At 33.1% G+C, this 22,694-nt stretch overlaps 6 protein-coding genes across 13 annotated transcripts in view; 3 read left to right on the forward strand and 3 right to left on the reverse strand.

Annotated features, from left to right (window-relative positions):
* The window catches only part of LOC138943016 (uncharacterized), a 129,817-nt gene that overhangs the window by 61,857 nt on the left and 45,266 nt on the right, over positions 1-22,694 (reverse strand). The gene's annotated exons all lie outside the window — the stretch shown is intronic.
* Positions 1,190-5,684, reverse strand: LOC138943055 (mitochondrial disaggregase). 2 transcript variants are annotated; one of them, XM_070313583.1, is made up of 11 exons: positions 4,843-5,684; positions 3,857-4,484; positions 3,700-3,752; positions 3,339-3,528; positions 2,950-3,200; positions 2,745-2,835; positions 2,452-2,659; positions 2,180-2,312; positions 1,890-2,102; positions 1,511-1,808; positions 1,190-1,439 (listed from the first exon to the last, which is right to left on the reverse strand). In XM_070313583.1, exons 2-11 carry the CDS (start codon positions 4,197-4,199, stop codon positions 1,291-1,293), a joined length of 1,929 nt encoding a protein of 642 aa, XP_070169684.1. In that variant the 5' UTR covers positions 4,200-4,484; positions 4,843-5,684; the 3' UTR covers positions 1,190-1,290. The 2 variants fall into 2 exon arrangements, with proteins under 2 accessions (XP_070169684.1, XP_070169678.1); XM_070313577.1 differs by having other exon boundaries at positions 4,822-5,684.
* Positions 5,213-14,264, forward strand: Hsc70cb (heat shock protein 70Cb). Of its 2 annotated transcripts, XM_070313567.1 has the most exons (12): positions 5,213-5,598; positions 7,125-7,323; positions 7,726-8,082; positions 8,221-8,542; positions 8,636-8,891; positions 8,974-9,104; positions 9,252-9,511; positions 9,734-9,841; positions 11,353-11,475; positions 11,628-11,867; positions 12,003-12,293; positions 12,390-14,264. In XM_070313567.1, the coding sequence occupies exons 1-12, from the start codon at positions 5,483-5,485 to the stop codon at positions 12,576-12,578; spliced, it is 2,592 nt and encodes an 863-aa protein (XP_070169668.1). In that variant the 5' UTR covers positions 5,213-5,482; the 3' UTR covers positions 12,579-14,264. The 2 variants fall into 2 exon arrangements, with proteins under 2 accessions (XP_070169668.1, XP_070169671.1); XM_070313570.1 differs by lacking the exon at positions 9,734-9,841 and having other exon boundaries at positions 5,214-5,598; positions 12,390-14,243.
* Positions 14,346-16,148, reverse strand: LOC138943175 (vacuolar ATPase assembly integral membrane protein VMA21 homolog). 4 transcript variants are annotated; one of them, XM_070313783.1, is made up of 5 exons: positions 16,035-16,147; positions 15,852-15,908; positions 15,725-15,750; positions 15,500-15,605; positions 14,346-15,309 (listed from the first exon to the last, which is right to left on the reverse strand). In XM_070313783.1, exons 3-5 carry the CDS (start codon positions 15,737-15,739, stop codon positions 15,167-15,169), a joined length of 264 nt encoding a protein of 87 aa, XP_070169884.1. In that variant the 5' UTR covers positions 15,740-15,750; positions 15,852-15,908; positions 16,035-16,147; the 3' UTR covers positions 14,346-15,166. The 4 variants fall into 4 exon arrangements, with proteins under 4 accessions (XP_070169884.1, XP_070169875.1, XP_070169868.1 ...); XM_070313774.1 differs by having other exon boundaries at positions 15,852-16,148; XM_070313767.1 differs by having other exon boundaries at positions 14,349-15,309; positions 15,725-15,908; positions 16,035-16,143.
* Positions 16,611-18,247, forward strand: Lamtor1 (Late endosomal/lysosomal adaptor, MAPK and MTOR activator 1). The gene is made up of 5 exons (XM_070313753.1): positions 16,611-16,836; positions 17,109-17,185; positions 17,294-17,383; positions 17,620-17,818; positions 17,896-18,247. The coding sequence occupies exons 1-5, from the start codon at positions 16,792-16,794 to the stop codon at positions 17,983-17,985; spliced, it is 501 nt and encodes a 166-aa protein (XP_070169854.1). The 5' UTR covers positions 16,611-16,791; the 3' UTR covers positions 17,986-18,247.
* Nf-ya (nuclear factor Y-box A) lies at positions 18,781-22,682 on the forward strand. Of its 3 annotated transcripts, none has more exons than XM_070313722.1 (7): positions 18,781-18,995; positions 19,721-20,024; positions 20,102-20,238; positions 20,415-20,594; positions 20,807-20,898; positions 21,015-21,159; positions 21,251-22,680. In XM_070313722.1, the coding sequence occupies exons 2-7, from the start codon at positions 19,733-19,735 to the stop codon at positions 21,320-21,322; spliced, it is 918 nt and encodes a 305-aa protein (XP_070169823.1). In that variant the 5' UTR covers positions 18,781-18,995; positions 19,721-19,732; the 3' UTR covers positions 21,323-22,680. The 3 variants fall into 3 exon arrangements, with proteins under 3 accessions (XP_070169823.1, XP_070169827.1, XP_070169814.1); XM_070313726.1 differs by lacking the exon at positions 18,781-18,995 and adding an exon at positions 19,020-19,608 and having other exon boundaries at positions 21,018-21,159; positions 21,251-22,682; XM_070313713.1 differs by lacking the exon at positions 18,781-18,995 and adding an exon at positions 19,020-19,608.

Below are 22,694 nucleotides of genomic sequence, written 5' to 3' on the forward strand. Positions count from 1 at the left end.
ACGCAAAGCGTTATGTTGGTATTAAAAAACTTCATCCGTAAAACAATGCTTTACAAATAAAAAACTGAGATCAGATAGTAAGAGCAAAATGCGAATAAAATTGAAATGTCGAATCTGAAATCAATAAAAAAAAAAAAAAAATTAAAATGTTATATCCAAAAAAATATTCGTATAATTTATCACCAATTGCTATTATTGATTTCCGTTTTTATAGTCGCACTATATTAATATAAATTCTTGACAAAAATGTTCTTATATATATACATATATACATATATATGTTTACCGTACAATCATCTTGGGTGTCTGCTGAAATGTACTTTCGATATGTATTCTATATTCTACATCACGTCGACGAAGAGTTCTTTATAAAATATACTTACACATGTTCTCGTTACATAAGGAGCTCAATTTTTCAAAGCTTATGTCAAATTATATTTATACCAAATGAAAAAAATTAACTCGACTTATTTGACGTGTACGCTGAAAACTCAATTGTTCACCGATGAAAAACTGATGTTGCGACACATCGGTTGTTTTACAGAACCAGCGCGAGTTGTTATATTTTTTATGTGAATGAAAAGAAAACTCGTTCGTGGTTCTTCAATCAATAAACGCACCTATTGATGAACCTGAATTTGCCTTGCATTATACGGTATACCAAGAAGAGCCTCACTTAATATCTTAATTAACAAGAGATTTTAAAAGTGAAAAACATGGTGACGTTTGTCCTGCCAATAATAAGGATAAGAAGGATTGTTTTATCTTACTTGTGTCGTGATTTTAAAATAAGGCAGAAAGGACGTTCTTGCTGCGACGAGTTTTGAAGAGTTTTTAAAAGTAAGTCTCTCGTCTCCATACACATACACACCGCGAAGAGCAAGTAATGTATTTTAAATGTGATGTGTAATTAATATTTTCTTGTAATGTATTCTCGATCCAATCATAATTGCATCTAAAATAAAGAGTTATTTACATCAGAAACTATATGTATTCTATCCGACATTTACCTCGCAGACTTGCAACTTATAAAACATATTTCCCAATCTTTTTTTCATACATTTTATTATATCTTTTATACATTTGAACTATAAATCAATGTACATTATGTTTTATATACTGTTTATATACTGTTTATGTTTATATACTGTACCATATTACAAAATGATCAAGTTCTATATATATATATATATATATATATATACTTCTTCTTCAGATGATAGTAGATTGTATTTATGTACAAGTATTGAAATAAAATTCCATCCTTTCTTTCTATATATATAGCACCAATTATAAAAATTTTGAATTAACGTTTGATGTCAATTTATCTGTTTCTATAATATCGACAAAATTTTTTGAACCCTTTTGCCGAACAGAAAGGGTTATGCTTGCGCCGCTTTCATGCCACTTTGCTTTTAACAATACGCAACATCCTTTACCTGTACAAAAAAAATGTCAGAAAAATTATGCAATATATAAACCAGGCTATATATATAAAGAAATTAGATACCAAGCTGCCCGCGTTCATGAGCTGCTGCTAATTGATTGACAACACGCCTTTCTACTTCGTACTTAATAGAACGAGCACCATAATGGGCATCGTACCCATCTGCCAATACCGATAGGATCTCTCTTTCCCATTTTAATTCGATCATGTGCTTTTCTTTTGCACGCGTAGCCCATGCTTCCAATTCCCGGGTGACTAATTTTATTAGCTCTGCCCGGGAAAATGGTAAAAAATATATTATTTCGTTTATTCTTCCCAGAAACTCATCTCTCCGAAAATGAGCTTTCAGTATCGGACGTACCTGTGAGGCGATTTTATTATGCAACTTTCCAATCTATGCTTAAATTGAGTCATCTTTTGCTTTTATTTCTAGTGTACGTACCACTTGATCTTTAAAGTTACGAGATATCTCAATACGTTCTGGTTCTTGATCTTCATCAGAAGTATTAATTAGCCTATGGTTTAATAAGCTTTCAGCTTCTGTTCTAAGTTGCATTGCATGCTCTGCAATTTCATCGCTTCCTAAATTTGATGTCATTACGAAAATGGCGTTCTTGCATTCGATTGTCTTTCCTTTACCATCAGTCAATCTTCCCTTAAGAGTAAAAGTAATTGCTTTATTTAAAAACACCATAAGAATAGACAAATGTGATTTAAATTATGAATAAATACTTCATCAAAGAGCTGTAGTAGAATAGTCAAAACATCAGGATGGGCTTTGTCAACTTCATCGAATAGTACAACAGCAGAAGGATGTTTTTTTAAAAGTTTGGTTAATTGTCCACCATCATCATGTCCCACATATCTGTAATGAAAATGAAAATTTAATAATTACAATATAAAACTCTTAATATAATACATGCAAATTTGAGACATATATGCTTGAAAAATAATTAAATTGAAAAATTAAGGTATCACAATAATAATAATAATATAGATTATACCCTGGTGGTGCTCCAATTAATTTTGCAACCTCATGTTTTGCTTGATATTCAGACATATCCAATCGAATAAAACTGTCTCGCTTATCCTTGTGAATATAAGCAGCTAATTGTTTAGCTAATTCTGTCTTGCCAATGCCTGACGAACCCAAGAAGAGAAATACCAGTGGATGTTCTTCATCTATCCAACCATTTTCTTTCCTCCTAATAGCTAATAATATTAAATAATATATATAATCATTTGTAATAAATGTTTTGTTAACTATTTCAGAATGAAAATGATCAAATAATCTTACTAGATGCAACAATAGAAATTGGTCCTTCCTGTCCAACAATATGTTGTTTCAAACGTTGTTCCAATGGAAATCGACGACGTTCCTCCGCTTCCTGAAGCAGACATTCTTATTTATATTATATTATCGTGCAAATATTTCTACTTTCACGTAATCTTACACACAGAAAACATATACGACAAAAGAAATATAATTTTGTGATACATACCTTCTCTTTTACTATTTCATCGTATTTAATAGCATGTTTGATGAGCATTTCTTTGATTTCTCCTTCTGTAGCATACTCAACTGCTCGATGGCCAGCTTCATTTTCTACAGTTGGATTTGCTCCTCCATCTAATAATGCTTTCACACATATTTTTGAATCGGCCAACACGGCGTAATGCAACGCTGTAAAACCTTGAAACGTAGCACGATTATTCAATCGATCAGAAAATTCTTCCTCTCTCTTCATAAGGACTGAAACATCCAATATGAAATCAATTATTAATATAAATTCTACATATATTGTACAAAAGGTGTATATATTCTTGAGTTATAATATTTATAAGAGAATGAAATATATGGAATATTATAAATAATATAGAATATAAATACCATCCAAAGAATGTAAGCCCATTTGCATAGCGGTCCTATATACATTAACAAAATTATCTCCTGCATTAACATCGGCGCCATTTTGCAACAAAATTTTAACGACTTCTACTTTCTGATTTATAGCAGCAGTATGTAACGCTGTCCAACCCAATGGATGTCTAATGTTTACATCAATGCCATCCGCTATAGCCTGAAACATATAATACTATCGGTATCTCTTTGCTTTTTTAAGAATGATTATCTATATGAGAAAATAATTAAAAAATAAAAAGTTTCCAATGAATTATGATTCTCTTTAATCTGTGTGGTAACTTTATATAATGCCTCTCTTAAAAATTTGTATTTTTATCACAAAACTTACCTTGTTTAATTCTGAAATATTACCATACTGAGCAGAACGAAAAAATCTCTTTTCTGCAAAGAATCATCGCGATTATTTCTTCATTTATTCATATTAATGTTATATATACTTTTCACACACGCACATACATCAATAATATATACAATAATATACCTACCTAATAAACATGGAGCATCGCAAAATGCCACTATAAATCCAAGACCGCTTAAAAGGATTCCAAGATGCTTGTAATGTCTTCTGTACTTGTAGTCGTATTTTCTGTATTCTTCTTTCGCCGTTGTTGAAAGTTTCACGGGACAATCGGACAATACTCTGTCAAACAGTCTGTACAACGGATAAATCCGCGATGCCAGTTGTGAGGGATACTGAGTATAACCTCTCTGACACATCGCGCTGTTTGCTCGATCACTGTATTTAAGATGAAATCGGCTCAAAACGCACTCCGGCGTACTGGCGTTTTTCATCATGGAGCATAATTTCGATACGTATAATCGTGACATTTCGATCTGTCAATTTTTGCGCCTAATTTGCCACCGTGTTGCCGACTAGGACTAGTTTGAAAACGTCACGTGTCGAGCGTCGACGCAAACCGATGTCAGATGTCAGATGGATAGATTATTACAGACACCGACTTACAGATTACAGATAGTTGCTATAACAACTGTCTTTATTTGGCGTCGGTTTATTATGTTTACACGATCCACACAACTGGAATTAATCGATAATTTTTACAGCGTGTCATGAATATCGTCTCTATAGCAACAAGTAACGATTTCGACAATCTTCTGAAATTATAGAAAATATTTCGTAAGAAAGTTCTAAAAAATCTCCATGGGACATAATAGTAAATAATAATCTATTTTTTTACAAATAAGAGAGACTGTGTTTTTTTTTATATATTATAATAAATATAAGAGCAACACACACACACAAGATATATGTCTTTGTTTCTCTTTATTTTCTCGATCTTTTTTTTTATAATTATTAAATATACTATTATAATAATTAAACTATATATATCACATTAGATAATTAATATATATTATAGCTCGTATATAGTTTTCTTGTTTTTATAATATATGTTAAAATAATATATTTATCTGTGAGAAACTGTTTACAAACTTTGCTACAATTCGAAAATACAATTCCGAAAATCCTTCTCGATGTCTCGTATCTACAGCCGCCATATTGCGCGACATCGAAGAATCTACCAACTATCGCTATCCGCATTGAAATTCAAATAATCGCACTTCGATCGCGTCACGAGTAGAAATAATTTCGTACTTCGTCGAACCTTTCATCTTGATCGCGTGGCAAATTACTCGTCGTTCGTAGCGCGAGGCGCGAGGCGCGAGACGCGAGACGCGAGCCACGGCGGTCGATCGTTCGATTTTTCGAGAAACGTCGCGCCCGACGATTCCACCAATCTCCGCGGGTTTCCAGAATATTCCAGACGCGCGCGGCGCACCAATCGCCGCACTTTCGTGCACAGTCATGATTGGCCAGTTTTGAAGCTGACTCGGAAGAAGTCGGTATACCATACTTGTACGGCATAGAGAGAGAGAGAGGCATTGCATTTCCCTCGAAGCATCGAGCGCGCGCGAGCGTGTATCGTACGCACATCGGAGCTCACTTCTCGTCGTGTTGTGTCGTGCGACCAATTGTGAATCGGCGTTGGTGCCGCGAGAGAATCCTTCCTCGGCGAGAACGCGCTACCGACCGGGTGTCCTTCCTGCGTCTTTCACAGAGGAAGTGTCGATTTTAAGGCTTCCCACAAACAGCCATGGCTGCGATGTCCGTGATCGGGATCGACTTTGGGAACGAGAGCTGTTATGTGGCCGTGGCGCGCGCCGGTGGCATCGAGACTATAGCGAACGATTACAGTCTTCGTAGCACACCGTGAGTCAGTCACCATTACCCTCCTCCCCCGCGAGATGCTCGCGGTCACGCTCTCGACAAGGATACCGGTATTACCCGCCGGTCACCCGTCGCGACCTTGGCAACTGCGACTTCTTACGTCTGCGAAAAACTCAACTAATTCTCTCTCTCTCTCTCTCTCTTTCTCTTTCTTCCTCTCTCTCTCTCTCTCTCTCTGTCTATATTTTAAGATACAATTTAGAAAAAGAATTTTTTCTCATTTCCGCTCCTATATATAATTCGCAATCGTTGTACAATTCTGATTGTCGGTACGATTTGCGGTTTTAAGCATTCACGCACGGGGAATGGGAAAACTTTCGTATAATGCTTTCACGCTGCGAAAAAAAGAAACACTTTACGACCGGCATCGAGTTTCGAGTCTATGTGTACGTGCGACAAAAAGGCACACGATCATCTTGTTAATGTCACGTGCGTCGGGGTCACATCGAAACTCGAAATTACGCTCGTAATTGATTCTCGTCAACTCTGCGATGTGGAATTCCAGGAAATTTTCCAATGGAAAATAACAGCATGATATATAGTAGTTCACACACATTTACGCGCGCGCGCGCGCGCGCGGATTATCGTTCTCTAGATCGCATTACCATTTACAGGCATCTCATTACCAGAGTATACTATATACAATATACGATGTTACATATGCATGTGTGTGTCCGTTCACGTGTTTTCGGGAGCATCCCAAAAAGTCCCGCTTCAATCGCGGCGCGTTTCTTTGCTTCTCTTTGGGAGTTGTCAATGCGCTTATATTTATCCTTAGCCGCAATCGCTGACAACCGACATGTAATTGCTTCATTAAAGATTAATTGCATTACACACGCATATATGTATATATATATATATATATATATATATATATATATATATATATAGAGAGAGAGAGAGAGAGAGAGAGAGAGAGAGAGAGAGAGAGAGAGATAATATATATGTCGCAAAAAAATAATTTTTTCAAATTCTGAGCGATTTTCAATTATTCACGAATATTTTAATTTCTCTATAACATTTGTATGTGCTTCTTGTATACTGCATGTATATTATATTGCATGTAATAGTGTAATATTTATTATATGATTTGAAAAAAAAGAGAAAATATTTTTCTACAAGGATTGTGTGTGTCGATAATAATGTGAATAAGACAGAGTGATTAAGACATTGGTAGTTTTAATCTTTTCAACGTTTCTATTATATATGCTTGAATATTATATATATATATATATGTATGTATTGTGTGATTAAAGAGTAATTTATACCACAAATTAGATAAGTAATTACCACATGGTCTTTATCTGTCCAAACATAGACTAGGCCAAGGAATAATGTTTTCGAGAAGCACATATGTATATGTATAATCTGTATAACTCTAAAATAATTGCCTTATATAATATGAAATAAATCTGAAAAACAAATATTCGTATAAATTAAATAATATATATATAAATTTTTGAGATTAAATTTATCATTAAAGTAAAAAATAATGTTACGGCTCCTAGATCATGTGTGGCATTCAGTGGAAAAAATCGAATACTTGGAGTAGCTGCCAAGAATCAGATGGTGACTAATGTGAAGAATACCATCCATGGTTTCAAAAGATTATTAGGTAGAAAGTACAATGACCCGCAAGTTCAATCCGAACTGCGGTCTCTTCCCTACAAAGTAACTCCACAAGCTGATGGAAGCATTGGCATACATGTAAGTATCATGCCAGACATTAAAGAGAATAATCTTGTGAATCCCTATAACTTCAATGCTGTTTATAAAGATATTTGAGATTATACATTTAATTGTAAGTCTTAACAGAAAATATAAAAAAAAGAAACACTTGCAACAGAAATTTGTTTAATATTTTAATAATTATAATTTCTTTCATATAATTTAATGATCAAGAATCAAGAGCAATCTAGGCAGTTTGCCAAGATTGTCATTTCTGAAAAGACCCATATCTTATTTATATCTTTTAGAATGATTCATACACATTAATATTGCTTACTATATATTATCCGGAATTAAATAATGCATTATCAAAGAGCACATTTAAATATAATATATGTCAATTTCTATATTTTGTTGTTTTACTATTTTTATCTTTTTTAGGTACAATACTTGGAAGAAGAGCACGTTTTTTCACCAGAACAAATTACTGCTATGCTTTTTACAAAGTTGAAAGATATTTCTGAAACAGCTCTACAAACTGCTGTTAATGATTGTGTTATATCAGTTCCTTCATATTTTACTCAAGCTGAACGTCAAGCTCTACTTGATGCTGCTAGGATCGCGGGCCTTAATGTTCTAAGATTATTTAACGAGACCACTGCTACTGCTCTTTGTTATGGTATTTATAAACAGGATTTACCAGCAGTAGATGCACCTCCTAGAAATGTTGTTTTTGTGGATTGCGGTAATGCTAGCTTACAAGTGAGCGTTTGTGCCTTTCATAAAGGCAAACTTAAGGTCAGTATATTATATAATTTTTTATTACAAAAAATCATTTTTGTGTTATATCCCCCCAAAAAATGCCCAATTATTATTATTTTATTTTATTTTTTTTTATTTTTTTTTTATTTTTTATCTTTTTTTTTTTTTTTTAAGATGTTAGCAAGTACTGCTGATTCTCAATTGGGTGGAAGAAATATCGACATTATTCTGGCAGAACAATTCTCTAAAGAATTTAAAACGCGATATAATATTGACGTACACACCAATCCGCGAGCATACTTAAGATTGTTGGCAGAAGCCGAGAAACTGAAGAAACAAATGTCGGCTAATTCGACCAACCTTCCCTTGAATATCGAATGCTTTATGGAAGAGAAGGACGTACATGCCCAAATGAATCGTAACGAGATGGAAACGCTCTGCGCCCATTTATTTGATCGCGTCGAAAAAACTTTGAAGCAATGCTTAGTAGATTCGAGTAAGTTTTGGCGAATGATACTTTTTTTTTTTTCTTATGCGCGATCTATCTAGTCACATTGATCTTCAATATTAACGAGAAAATGCTTACTAGAATTGAAGGCGGAAGAAATTCATGCGGTCGAGATGGCGGGAGGATCGAGCCGCGTTCCTGCTATCAAACGTTTAGTGGAGGAAGTCTTTGGTCGACCGATATCGACAACTCTGAATCAGGACGAAGCGGTCGCTCGTGGTTGCGCGTTGCAATGCGCTATGCTCAGCCCTGCTGTGCGCGTTCGTGAATTTTCGGTTACAGATATACAGCCGTATCCCTTGAAACTAACATGGGATGCTACTCAAGGTGAAGAAGGGTATGTATCGCGTAATTCCTATTATCCTGTATTACCGTTGATGAAAATCGACTGTTTCTCCTAATTTTGCTTAATGTTTCAGTGAAATGGAAGTGTTTGGGCATAATCATCCTGTACCATTCTCGAAGATGTTAACGTTTTACCGTTCGAATCCATTTACACTTACTGCCAGTTACAGTATACCACCTCCATGCTATCCTCAATCATTCATTGGTACGCAAATTTATTTTTGTTTTTCTCATTTTGATATAATTTTGTTTTATCTGTAAAGATTTAAAAAAATAATGAAAAATATGTTGACATGTATTTAAGATAGTGTCACATATATTTAATTTATACTCATCATCTGTTTATATGCAGGAACATTCACAATAAAGAATGTAAAAGCCACACCAGAGGGAGAATCGGCGAAAGTTAAGGTGAAGGTAAGAGTGAATTTGAATGGTATTTTGACTATAGCGTCGGCATCACTTATCGAAAAACGCGAGCCGACTCAACAAGAGAAAGAAGAAGAAGAGGCGCAGCAACAACAGAATAATATGGATGTTGATTCACATTCGGCAGATAAAAAAGATAAATCCGATCAAGAAGCACAAGCAAACGAACCTCCAGCTCCAGAGGTTTGTAATTTTATTATAATATTCTAAAAATTGGATAGTGACAAAAGGAGGGTTAATGATAGTGTCATACCATAATATCGCGATTCATTCAATTCATTAGAAAATATTACATCATAATATACAGAGTATGAAAAATTTGGAATGAAATTCTATGCTGATGCGCAATCTTACACATCATTAAAGTGTTCAGGTGCATGATTATGTGAGTTTATTGTGGTTTAGGTGAGCATGGATAAGACACGACGGAACTCAGATGCTGATGATGGTGGAAAAAGTGCTAGGGGTTCTGCCCCTTCCTACTCCTCCAGGATTCTCTCTTGGTTCAGCTCGGTACGGGGCATACTATCTCTACTCTTGGACCCATACGCATATGTTCATATTGAGACATATGTGTACACTAAATTTTAAGCTTAATTGTTGGCATTGTTTTGTTAATAGTATTATTGTGAGCATCCTTCATAAATTAGGGCCGAATAATTTAGATATTCTTTGCTTTCTATCATGCTAGATGTCTTGTCATTCACCTTGAGGCAAAACTCAATCTGACGCAGTCACCTCATCTTAAAGATGAGTGCACAGTAATCGCAATCGCTTTATAGAATGCAAATGGTACACTTGTCAATTGAGTACACCAAATGCATATTTACATATTTTGTTTCTTTAGCGATTAATTTGAACCAGCATTCTTTACTCTCCTTTTTGTAAAGCAATTGTGAGAGAAATTTGTTCTTTTTTTTATGGCCTTGATATTATATCTATTTCATTTATAATGCAATTGTTCTTAGAATTAGTTATGTTTAGAATTTAGAAGCTTGTCATTTGCTCTTATGCACATCGCCTTTTATTGAAATGCATAGTGCAAGCAATGTTTTGTGTATCGTATCTAGTCCAGTTAGGTCTTTATGAACTGTTACGATTCTTCAGTTCTACTTATGGAAGATGCATGACGTTTGGGGGCTCAACCATAGAATTTTAAACCCTGTGTCGATTTCTTCTGCAAACTCGGCTATCGAGCGGCATAAGAATCTAGAAAAAGATTAAGCTTGTGCTCTTTCATGAAATATGAAGTAACATTGCATAGTTCATGATATTATTTAATTCTGACAATCGTTTTGCTAATGCATATGGGTCCAAGAACAGCTGTGTCATGCCGTGCTGTCTGTCTTGCTCTACTATTCTACATATTAGGTCGCAGAAGGAAAAGAGACAGTGAACCTGATAAAAGCATTAGTATACATACCATATAAATATTCTTAAATTATAAAGGCAGGCAACGCTGATCAGTTTTCCATTCGTATAGAAAAGTGTGCAATGATCTATTTTTATTATATTATATTATATAAAAAGAAAGATTATAAAAAGATTTACTATTATTCTATCTCTTTTGAAATGAGACACTATACGAATTCAAAACTGTGCACACACCTAAAAGTGTACCCCATTATCTTTGCCTCATATTTATCATCATCTGAATTCCAGTTTAGTTTTTTTCATTCTCATATAAATTTGTTTAATTTGGTTCAGCATTCTTACATTAAATATATACTTGAAAATGTTATAAAATTATGATAAAAATAAAAAAAAAAGCGTTTCAAGAAAGTATTGCAATAAATACTCATAAAGATAAGATTTTTTAATCTGTACATATATATACACACAAAAGTATACATTTTATGCATGATATTCTGAAGTTGTGTATTCTAAATTGTTAAAATTGACTATAAGATAGATAATTGAATAAACTTTCTTGTAAACGAACTTTTCATTATAGGTTTGTGCGCAAAAACGCAAGTGCGGAGAAAAAAATGTGTTAAATTTTTGATAAATTCTTTCTGTTTTAGGGAGATGATAAAGGCGACGATAAAGGCAAGAAAAAGATTCCAATTCGTACAATTGACTTGCCTATTGAAGCTAATGTTTGCGGATTATCTCTACGAGATCTCGATGCTGCAGTAGAAAAAGAGGTATGTAGCATTCAATGTATATTGCTCGGACATTATGTAACTTATGTTACCTTGTATAAACGTTACATCAACTTGTCTTCAATTATAGCGGAAAAGCTTATCTGTATGACATTGGATCATTATGTAATTTCATGCATTTTGTTCGCGAACAGGGCAAAATGATCGCCGAGGATAAACAGGAAAAAGAACGAGTTGACGCGCGTAACGCTTTAGAAGAATACGTTTACGATCTACGTGCTAAATTGTCCGAAGAGAATCAATTAGCTACATTCATCACAGAAGCAGATAAGGAATCATTGTATCGTACATTAGATGACACTGAAAATTGGCTGTATGAAGAAGGAGAAGATTGCCAACGACAGATTTACTCCGAGCGATTAACGCGCTTAAAAGTATGTCATTCGATCGAGAAAGAGAGAACATCGCTAATATGATGATTTATTTAAAAGTTTCTCTTTCTCTTAATTTTTCAAAACTCTTTTATTTTTATAAATTAGAATCTTTTTAAAATATTTTCTTTTTATTAGTCTCAAGGGGAACCAATAAAAGAAAGGAGATTAGAATTCGAAGGGAGGTCTCATGCATTAGAAGAATTAGCAGTAGCATTACAACTGGCTAAAAAAGGTCTTGATCAGATAAAAGCGTCAATTGGTAAAGACGATAAATATTCTCACCTAACGGAGGAAGAAGTGAAAACGGTTGAGAAAACGGTACAAGAGAAATGGACATGGTTGGAGGAGAAGCGTATGTTGCTTGCGAGTTTGCTCCGTACGCAACAACCGCCAGTCACCGTGGCGCAAATCCGTGCCGAGAAACAAGTACGTATAAAAAAAAAAAATATTGATTGTAATCGCATAAATGTTTTCCTGCAACATAATATCAATATATTAATTTTTTTTGTTACTTGATCATAGTCATTGGACAGCGTGGTATTACCTATTCTCAACAAACCTAAACCTAAAATTGAGCCGCCAAAGGAGGAAAAGCGGAAAGACAAATCGGCCGATGAACAGAAGAATAATCAGAATCAAAATGCCCAAGGTAACAATCACAATCAGCCCAATCAACAGCAAGCGGAAGAAGAGAAGATGGATATCGAGTAACGGTCACCACAACTTATATGTTTTTAATAATATATTAAATCTAATCTATTGAAATAGCGAATATTTCATATTTGGATAAAACATGTTTATCATGTCTCGCAAGCGCCTGACATACCATAGCCGGATTGCACACATGATTATCTTTCTTGCTCCTTTTTTTCCTTCCCCTCTGTAACATCTATCAATCTGGTGAACTGAACTATTTAATGACACATATTACCGTAACCAGTGTAAGCGTATTGAAAAAGTAAAGAATTGAAATTTACAAAAGAATGTGTGCTACAACAATAAATGTTCTCTTGTTTGAAAAGAGTATCGTAGGTATAATTACTGTTTGAACAAAGAGGAAGAAGCGCAAGCATCCTAAAAAAACGCAAAATAATAAAACTCTTACTTTTAAGAAAAAAAATCTCTCGTTTAAGTTTTCAGTATGCTTCTAAAATACATACATAAAACTGCTTTTGGATGAATACTTGAAAAAGCAACCTCAAAACTATTGCCAGTAAAAAGAATAATGAAACATATGTTGCAACTTTTAATATATAGAATGCGAGCTATATTAGATCTAATTGGCCAAACTAAATTGTGAACTAGATAATGTTGCTCTGTTGATGTTTTATTTTTAATAATATTATTAAATTTATAATAATTATTCATTTATAATTTATAATAATTATTCATTCCAATATTTTCTCATGCGGTCGACAGCAAATACTGTCACAAGTTTTCTTGTTGCATTTATAATGTTTTTGAAATAATATTTATTTGAAATAAATTAATATTTCACTAATCAAGATTTTGCCAAATCTGCTTTAATATTTAGAAGACATGGACAAAGATGTTACAGGAATTCGTCTTAATTCTTTTCTCCTTTTTAGTTTGATTCAAACCATTGTTTTTTACTACAAAAATTATTTTCTGAAAAAAATCGATAATTCGGTTAGATATATCATTGTACATAATTTGTAGGCATTTACACAATGACATAGTATATTGCTTTATCACTATATTTATATTGCTATATTATATATTGACTTCTGATTGTAAGCATGTTGCAAGGTATCTTTCAGCATCAAAGCTTAAACTTAAACTCGGCCAGATGACAGCCGAATGATCAGGTAAGACTTTTTAGATCGATTCATTCAAGAGTTAGCAGGGATAATCGCTTGCTTATACAATAGAGTGAAAAATCGTGCTTATAATCGGAAGCCATTGTACCTCAGCATATAGAAATTATAGCGAAAATTTAATTGTTTCTAGAATATAGAAAATAGACGGAAGTCCATATTTCACTCTCGCGCCTAACTTTGTTCCCACACCACTTTTAGCAACTAAGAGAGTCGCAAATTACGCGTGTATAATATAATTAGTATTAGCAAGATGTAAAAAATGTGTGTTAAAAAAATACTTTGTTTCTTCAAATCATAAAATTTTCCACAACAAACTCTCTTTTTTGTGTTTTTGAATATTTTACACATATATTGTTAAATTACTTTTGTGATTCTTGTGTATTAAGATAAGTTTATAACATAGAGACTATCATGTTTATTTTTAAGAGATATATCTGGTGAAATAATATTATATTCAGAAAATTCATTATCATTATTTAGAAATTGCCAGATATCAATTGATGATGAGTTTCATTTATTGAATATTTAATTTTTCATGGAAACGTTAATTCCTCATAATTTATATTTTAATTCTATAATATGTGTATATAGTAATATATTATATACACATTTAAAAAAATAATATGTTCTTTATTTCATTTGCAATTATGTTAAATATAAAAAAAAACTAAATAAATTTGTTAATAACAAAATGTTTTTTTCTTATAATATTATGATTATCATTTTAATAATTGTGTTAATTACATAGTCGATATTTATTATTTCAATAATTAATAATTATAATGCATTTGTGTTACATTGAAATGCAATAAATGTCTTGGACGTTTCAAAATTTATAAAATTATGGATTCTGATTACATAATATAATATAAATATCGATCACTGACCCCACATTATATAAAGAGAGAAATATGGGCATCTATCTTGTTCTTTAAATTAAGACTACACAAATTATTGTAATCCTTTGTATTGCTATAGTCACATTATTTCAAAGATTGAAATTGCATAAATGATAATAATTTAGACTTAATTAGCAAAGAATCGTATTAAATCCATCATATGATTATATTGTATTTTTGTTCATACAGGTGAAAATATATATGTGAGATAGTTTAACAATAGTGTGAACATTAAACGGTATATTTGAAATACACACTGCGAACATTGTGTAATATTGAAAGAATTTTAGAATATAAATTTTTTTTGTGGAATTTTCGCTTTTACATAAATACATATATTGCACGTATTAGTATATTGTTTATCAATTTTGCTAATAGCATAATAATTAAATAGCAATTGTCGATAACTTAATTGTAACAAGAGTGAGGAAAAATCATATTAACAGATGCTGTAGTATCAGCATATCAAAATTTCACTTTAATGCTATCTAAAACAAATATGTTGACTGTGATTATGTCATAAATGTATGGTCACCAAGGTGTACTTAATAATAAAGGATTAATCTATCTTGACTGTTGATGTTTTCGATCGATCATCAAAATATGCTTTGTATATAAATGCTCCTAAGCCAATATGTAATACTATTACTGCAACACAGGCCGAGTATACATTACTTGGCACATTGTTGAGACCGAATATACCTAAACATAAATTGCAGAGGTTAGTTGGTTAGTTAATTCATCGATGAAAAATATTTTATAGTATAACATTTTATATATATGTAAAAAGATAAATGAAAAAATGGTCTTTTTTTTTCAATAGTTTATAGATAATTATATTATAGTTTTGATCATAGGTTTGTTGTAATTTTATTATGTGTATACTTTGTACCATCAAAGAGGAAAACCTTGCTTGTAAAGAACGCTATCACAGGTAACGCGAGTATTATTATACTATGATATAAGACTGTTTTGAATGCTTGTAACTCTGTCACTTCCTAGAATAAGAAAGCAAAAATAGTAGATACATAGCGGATACAATATACACAAATAATTAGTAAATATACACAATTAGATATAGACGACTACTATTATTATTGATATCAAGCTCTCTTACCTTTGTGCTTGACATGATTGAGACTACTGTATTAGAATTGCGAGATTATAGAAAGATTGACAACCGACATAAATGTCAAATATTTTTGTTCATAAGCAATAAATTCTGCTAATAAAAAATTTAATACCGATTTTTAGTGTAGATCTAGTCGACTTCTCTGTAATATCACTTGTCAGTCACGTGCCTGTAATTTTAACTGCTACGTTTGTCATACACATTACATATAATTCATAAAATTTTAAATAAGTAAATTTTTCGCAACTTCTTTTCTTTTATACGTTTTAAAGTGTCTCCAGCAATATATACTAACGGGCGAATATATAGTTTCAGCTGTCAGGTTATGTTTTCAAGTTCCCAGAAAGTGGAGTAAACTATCATGTTACTTGCACTTTCTACATTCGGTTTTTTTTACTCACTCACTCTCTCTCTCTCTCTCTCTCTCTCTCTCTCTCTCTCTCTCTCTCTAACACTCCAGTATACATATATTTTGTCTCACTTGAGCTCGAGCTTTAGACATACATACATACTGGAATGAGCCTTCAAAAATGGAAAATGATTCAATTTCTAGAAAAGGATACATATATGTTGGATGGATCGCTATCTTTGTCAGAGATTCGCTGATTAGTTGATACTATTTAGTTTTGTAGTCAAAAATATTCTATGGATTTTCTATGTATTTTACGAATTAAAAGAAAAATAAATAATTCATAATCATTTTTAACTTCGCTGTTTAAATTTATAAATAAAATTAAAATAAGGGAGGACCCTCTCTCACTTCAATATACTATAGTTCCATCAGAGACGCTACGTGTACCGAGCTTCGTCGCCTCCTGGATTTTCGCATCTGCAGATAATTACGTACACCCTGCTCTAATCAACCTTTGTTTATACATATATACGGAGCTACGATTGTGTGCATGCACAAAGTCCTGTGCGCGGCCGCAGCGATTCTCTGACAGCTGATTCACTCGATTGTTTACCGGAAGAAAAATGAACGATTGTTTGCAATAACAGTTCCATGGTACTTTGCTGATCGGTAAAGATCGAGTTCGACATTCTGTTCAAATATGGGGTGCTGCTACAGTTTCTGTAAAGAGGACAATGGTCCGCAGGTAAATGCCGCGGTCGAAAATGTCACGCTTATTTCGATACTTCCCGTTGCCTTATCACTAACGTTATATGTGCGTGGTGATTCGCAAATTATCGCGAATAGCACGCCTACTTGGCGAGTAATAATTACGCATAATGTATATTATGTATATACAAACATTTCGTTATAATGATAATAAAGATAACAGCAGAAAGATGCGATAACAATATGAGAAATAAAAAATAATTTCTCTGACATCCTTCGAGTATTTGTCACAATGTCATTTATTTGCAGACTGGAGAAGCGAACGAAAGAACACATCTACTGGTAGATCCTGTCAGTAATAATACAAACATACCAAGAGTACATAGGTGAATTTATTTCTATTTACATTTATCTTAGCGTAGATGTTTTGTTTTTAGAAACTTTGAACTCTTACGTAATTAGATTAAATCATGCTTATTTTTTTTTGCTTCCAGTGATGATTATGTTAATCAATATGCAAGCTCTGTGCCTAAGAAGACTGATGAACAGAGTGCATTAAATAGAATTTTACACGAAACTGCGGCGTGAGTGGATTTTATTTTATTACATCTGACTAACTTTTTAATTTATACCATGTTTTGGTTTCTGTTTATTTTATTTTGTTGATAAATTCTTCCTACATATTCTGTCTTTTTTTCTTTTTTTGATTTTAATGTTGTTAATATCGAGCCATGTATTTTATAGAATCAAATTTAAATTTTATTTAAAAAGTTGCGATAATAGTAATCTTATTGATCTATACTTTGTTTTTTTTTTACAGCAATGTCATAGATGTGGGTGCATTAGACACACATAATCTAGAACAGCACGAATACATGGATAGGTCTCGTGCATACTCAAGGAGAATAGAGTCAGGTAGAATTAAACTTCCTGAAACTGCATCTTGCCTACTTAAGGATATACCTGCTCCAGAACGAATATTAGCAGCTGATCCACTCGCTGCTGAAGATCAAGAACTGGTAAGGATTTTCACTTTCTTTTATTGTATTTGCTGTTACAATAGCATCATATTTAACACAATGAATTGAACATACAGATTACTGAGATGCTCATCAAGGCTGTAACAGCCTTAAGCGACGTAAAAGTTGAACACAAGGAAGATTTGGTTGTCCCATTTCTATCGTGATCGTTAAATGTTTCCCCAGTTAATTTATAATCTCATCCCATTCGATTAGAATTTTGACATCATTATACGGCATCAAAAGAAGATACATTTTTCAGAAATAAATCGACCTAAGCTCGAATTAATTCTAGCTTACGCTAAAATAATGGATTGATTTTAATAGGTAAGATGTATTATAAAAGATGTTATCTATATATATACTACTATTGTTTGAATGCTGCATAATGGCTTCACAATTATGGAATAGATATGTGCTTTTCTCTTTTACTCTTCAAGTTTAAAGATAAGATGTGCATGAATTTTTTGCACATTTTTATTGTAAAAAACTTTGTTACTGTAATATTCTTTATTGATATATATATATATATATATATATATATATATATATATATATATATATATATATATACACATACATACATAGGCATATATACAACAAACAAAAATACTATTTTGTCATTGTTCAATAAATTTAATCAAATCCTATATAAGAATATGACTAGCTTGTATTATAAATGTATGACGAGATTTATTCATCTTCATAAATTATGCAGTGAACTTTATTTGATTCTATCTCTTTAGATCTTTAAAGCATGAATAATGGTTCTCGAATGAAGATCTTTCTTTGTATATTTTTCAACTTTCGAAAATTTCCAGCGTTAACCAAAGTTATATAAATTGTTTTATCCTTACGGTGATTTACTTTACAAGGGATAACCTACGAATTACGGCTCTTTATCTCTTTCACAATACAATTCTTGGAAGCAGAATTAACGGACGCGCGAATTTCGAACTGCGCGCTTCCGAGGGAGGGGGTTGAGACGCGTCGCTCGATTGGCCGATCGCGTAGAGACGCAGAGGGGCATCGACCGGTCTCGGCGTCGGTCTGCTATTCGAGTAGCAGTTCGTTGGGTTGCCACCAATACACAAGAGCCGCGGATCGCACTATCGCCGACCATTGGTCCTCAATTCGTCGACCAATCATTGGGAAAGTGCCCACGAAAATATCCAATGTAAGTTCACAAATTATCAAACATCAGCCCGATACGCGGCCGCGCGCCCACGTCCGTGATTAACCCTGATTTCGCGGTCGCGTCCGTGCCCTTCGCGCGAGCCAACTCCTTCGTTCCGACGCCGAAAAAGTCCTCTCCACGCACGGCCATATTTGAAGCGATAGCGTGTTCCCTTCCGCACGCGGATGTTCACGTCGTGTCCGATGGCGGTCGCGACTCGCCATCCTCTCCTCATCGACATCCCGCGATCAAACTACATCGCGACTTCCCGCGAGGGGGGAGGGTATGGCTAGGAATGCATATGTCGCGGAGCGCGTGTGTCAGCCCCGTGTATCGAGCACCTGCTGTTGCGTTTTTCGCTTTCACGCGTCGCCGATCCTCGATACGGTCGGCTTGCTCGCTTGCGAGATATGGCCTCGATACCGCGCGTATATCCCGCGCGCGATCGCACGTGGACTTCGCGAGACGGTTGCCAAATCGGCAGGTTCGCGCCAACGTTCCATCGTCGAGTCCTTCTAAGCCGCCTAAATTATGCTATGAATTTTTCGTGCATCGTTAACATAATAGAGCGATTTCGATAACACGATTTCGATATAGCGATATGATATGAACGGTACGTACATAGATACATTATATCAAAATTGTGTTACATTTAGCGAGAATGCATAAATATATCTTTTTGTTTAACACGTTTGGCTGAAAATAATTGATTTTTATTATCACAGTGAGATTTCATCATGGAGCAACTCAGCGAGGGACAAGCAGTAGTGGTTGGTGGTGCAGGAGGTACCGTACAAGTTGTTCAAATGGGTCAAGGCGGACAGACTATGATGCTTCCACAGGCTATACAGGTAGCAGCGCCCAATGGACAAATCCAAGTAGTTCCTGTTTCTAGCCTGACTAATACTGGTCAGCAGATAGTTATTCAGCAGCCACAAACACCACAGATTATTCAAACCCCTGATGGACAGACTTATATCTATCAGCCTGTACAACTGGAAGGTCAAGTTCAACAACCACAACCAACAGGTACATGAAAATGCGCATCTACTTGTGTATTTTTATGTAGACAACTCTTTTCTTAAGTATATTTTTGTGATTCGCAGTGATAAATCTCAATGGCAATCTCATGCAAATCGCTGGTACAACATCACAAGCTGCAACTACTGCAGCCACTACCGCCCCAGTACAACCTTTAGGCAGTCCTACATCAACAATGTCACAAACGGGAAATGTTGTTATGGTAATTATTGCTGTATACAAGCTTTTTATTTATCCGATCTTTGTAGCAATGCTAACCATACATATCATTACTTATATCCTGATTAATATAAATACATTTTACTTGAATTAAAGAAATTATTGTTTCTGTGTCATAATAATTAATTAATGACATATTTTATATTTTGCAAAAATTAGATGGTGCAACCAGGCAATAGCGGACAAACGCAAGCGTTCCAAAGAGTAGCGTTACCTCATGCAGAACTTCTTGAAGAGGAGCCATTATATGTGAATGCAAAACAATATAGACGGATATTGAAACGTCGTCAAGCACGTGCTAAGCTAGAAGCTGAAGGAAAGATACCTAAGGAAAGGCCGGTATGTATTCCCAAATTTTTCCTAAACATTTCCCTAATATGTAAATAAAATTTACACATATATTTGAATACTAGTTTCGTAAGAAAAAATTTAAATCTTATTTTAAACACATCAATTTTGTATTAGATTAGATTTGTTATCTATTTGTGCAATAATTAAATTGGCAAAAAGGTTAAATAAAGACAAAAATAGCATAAGATTGAATTTTGCAGAAATATCTCCACGAATCCCGTCATCGACATGCGATGAACAGAATTCGTGGCGAGGGCGGCCGTTTCCATTCTGGTCAAGTGAAAAAGCGGAAGTAAGTGTTACTTTGTATTTTCCTAATACAAATTTTCTATTCTAAAAGAAAAAAAAAATAAAGAAGCAGTGTCTCATTGTGGTAATTTTACGCATATAAGAGTATAATGGTTCCAGTAGAGGAAATGCAAACTCCACGATTACCCAGCACATCACAACTTCAACCAGCACCGATAGCATTCATACTGTAGCAATAGCAGCCCCAAATGTAGGTGTACAATATCATGACACAGACAATATGGCATCCACAATTGTAATCGAAGTAAGATAATGCTTACTATTGTTTAATCAGTAACATCTGCAATTTTTTAGTGATGCAAATTACATTCGCCTTTTCTAATTATTTGTTGCAGAAACCAAATATTCCTCTGCAAGACATGATCTCTGATGACGACATTGTTACCTCAAACAATCATTTGATATAGATAATATCATAAATTGGAACTCTCAAAAGAAAAATAAGCCTAAAAGGTTAGGTTATGTGTCGATTATATTGGACATTTGCATTTTGTAAATATTTTCATCCCCCTAGGTGCAATGTATAATACAAGTGTAATTTTTTCAAAAAGCTGTGTGATTTTTACATAATTATAGATATGAGATTGTATATAAGGTTGCATACAGATATCTCTTTTATTTCTTTTTTTCTATTATTATATCACACTTAGTTAATAATCAATGATTAAAAATTTTGCTGATAAACTAGGTTTAAATTAAAAAGAAAAAAAAAGATTAAGATTATTTTTCAGCTAATTTTAAATGTGGATTTTAAATTTTTAAAGCGCGATTACACAAATGTATAATATTGGAAATCACAAAACAATAATTATGTCTTGTGCATTTCTGACAAGAACATTTTTAAATCAAACTTATTACTAATTTTCAAATCAACTTCGAAGAAGCTTTCTGTCTATTTTGATCTGCGAAATGTATTGTTGGTCTCCCTGGAACATTTACATGTACATATATATAAGTATCTACAATATATCTCGCACTATTTGCATTTTTACAATAATTTTATAATAGTTAAAAATAAGCATTTGTAACAATTTTATTTAGTAAAAGAATGCATATATATTATTTTACTAAAAATTGTCTCGCAAATGCTTAATATATATATATAAATATTAAATCATTTTTCATATCTAATGAAAATAAATTACAAATTAGGTAAATGTAAAGCGTAATAATTGCATGTGGACAAAGAGATTCTTCTTTTAATAATAAAATATATTTTGTCAAGTTAATGAGATTTAGATATAGTTAGCAATATTGTAAGGTTAGAGACTGAATCAAAAGTTGTATATATCATGTGCTGGGTTAATTTTTTCATTAGAGAGATTAAATTACTAACTTAGGAATTTTTCTTATTATTAAAAATACAAGAAATATAAGTATAATGTCGTGAGTTCACTTATAAGTTTTTATTGAAAATAAACAATATTTAATTAAAAATTGGGTTTTTTTTTTTTGTAACAAATTATATTAGATTAAAATGCAAGACGTTTGCATACGTTTGTACAGAATCTCCTCCATTCAGAGATATTAACTCCTTGATATTTGATAGATAAACGATTTCTAAATGTATAATTTACGAGATTGTATAGTTGAAAATTGTTTCTTCTTTGCACAATTTTATTCTTTTCGAAATTTTAATTACACTTTAACTTTACTATACAGAATATAAGTTTCAAAACTATTTATTTTTATTATCGTTTTTCGTTAATTTTTCACACCGCTTCACTGTATTTATTAATTATTATAATCTTGAAAAGATCAGACTATTACTAATTGACT

Source organism: Polyergus mexicanus, unplaced genomic scaffold, assembly GCF_030449975.1.
Source record: "Polyergus mexicanus isolate NDT 795.1 unplaced genomic scaffold, iyPolMexi1.0 SCAF_2, whole genome shotgun sequence".
Lineage (NCBI taxonomy): Eukaryota > Metazoa > Arthropoda > Insecta > Hymenoptera > Formicidae > Polyergus > Polyergus mexicanus.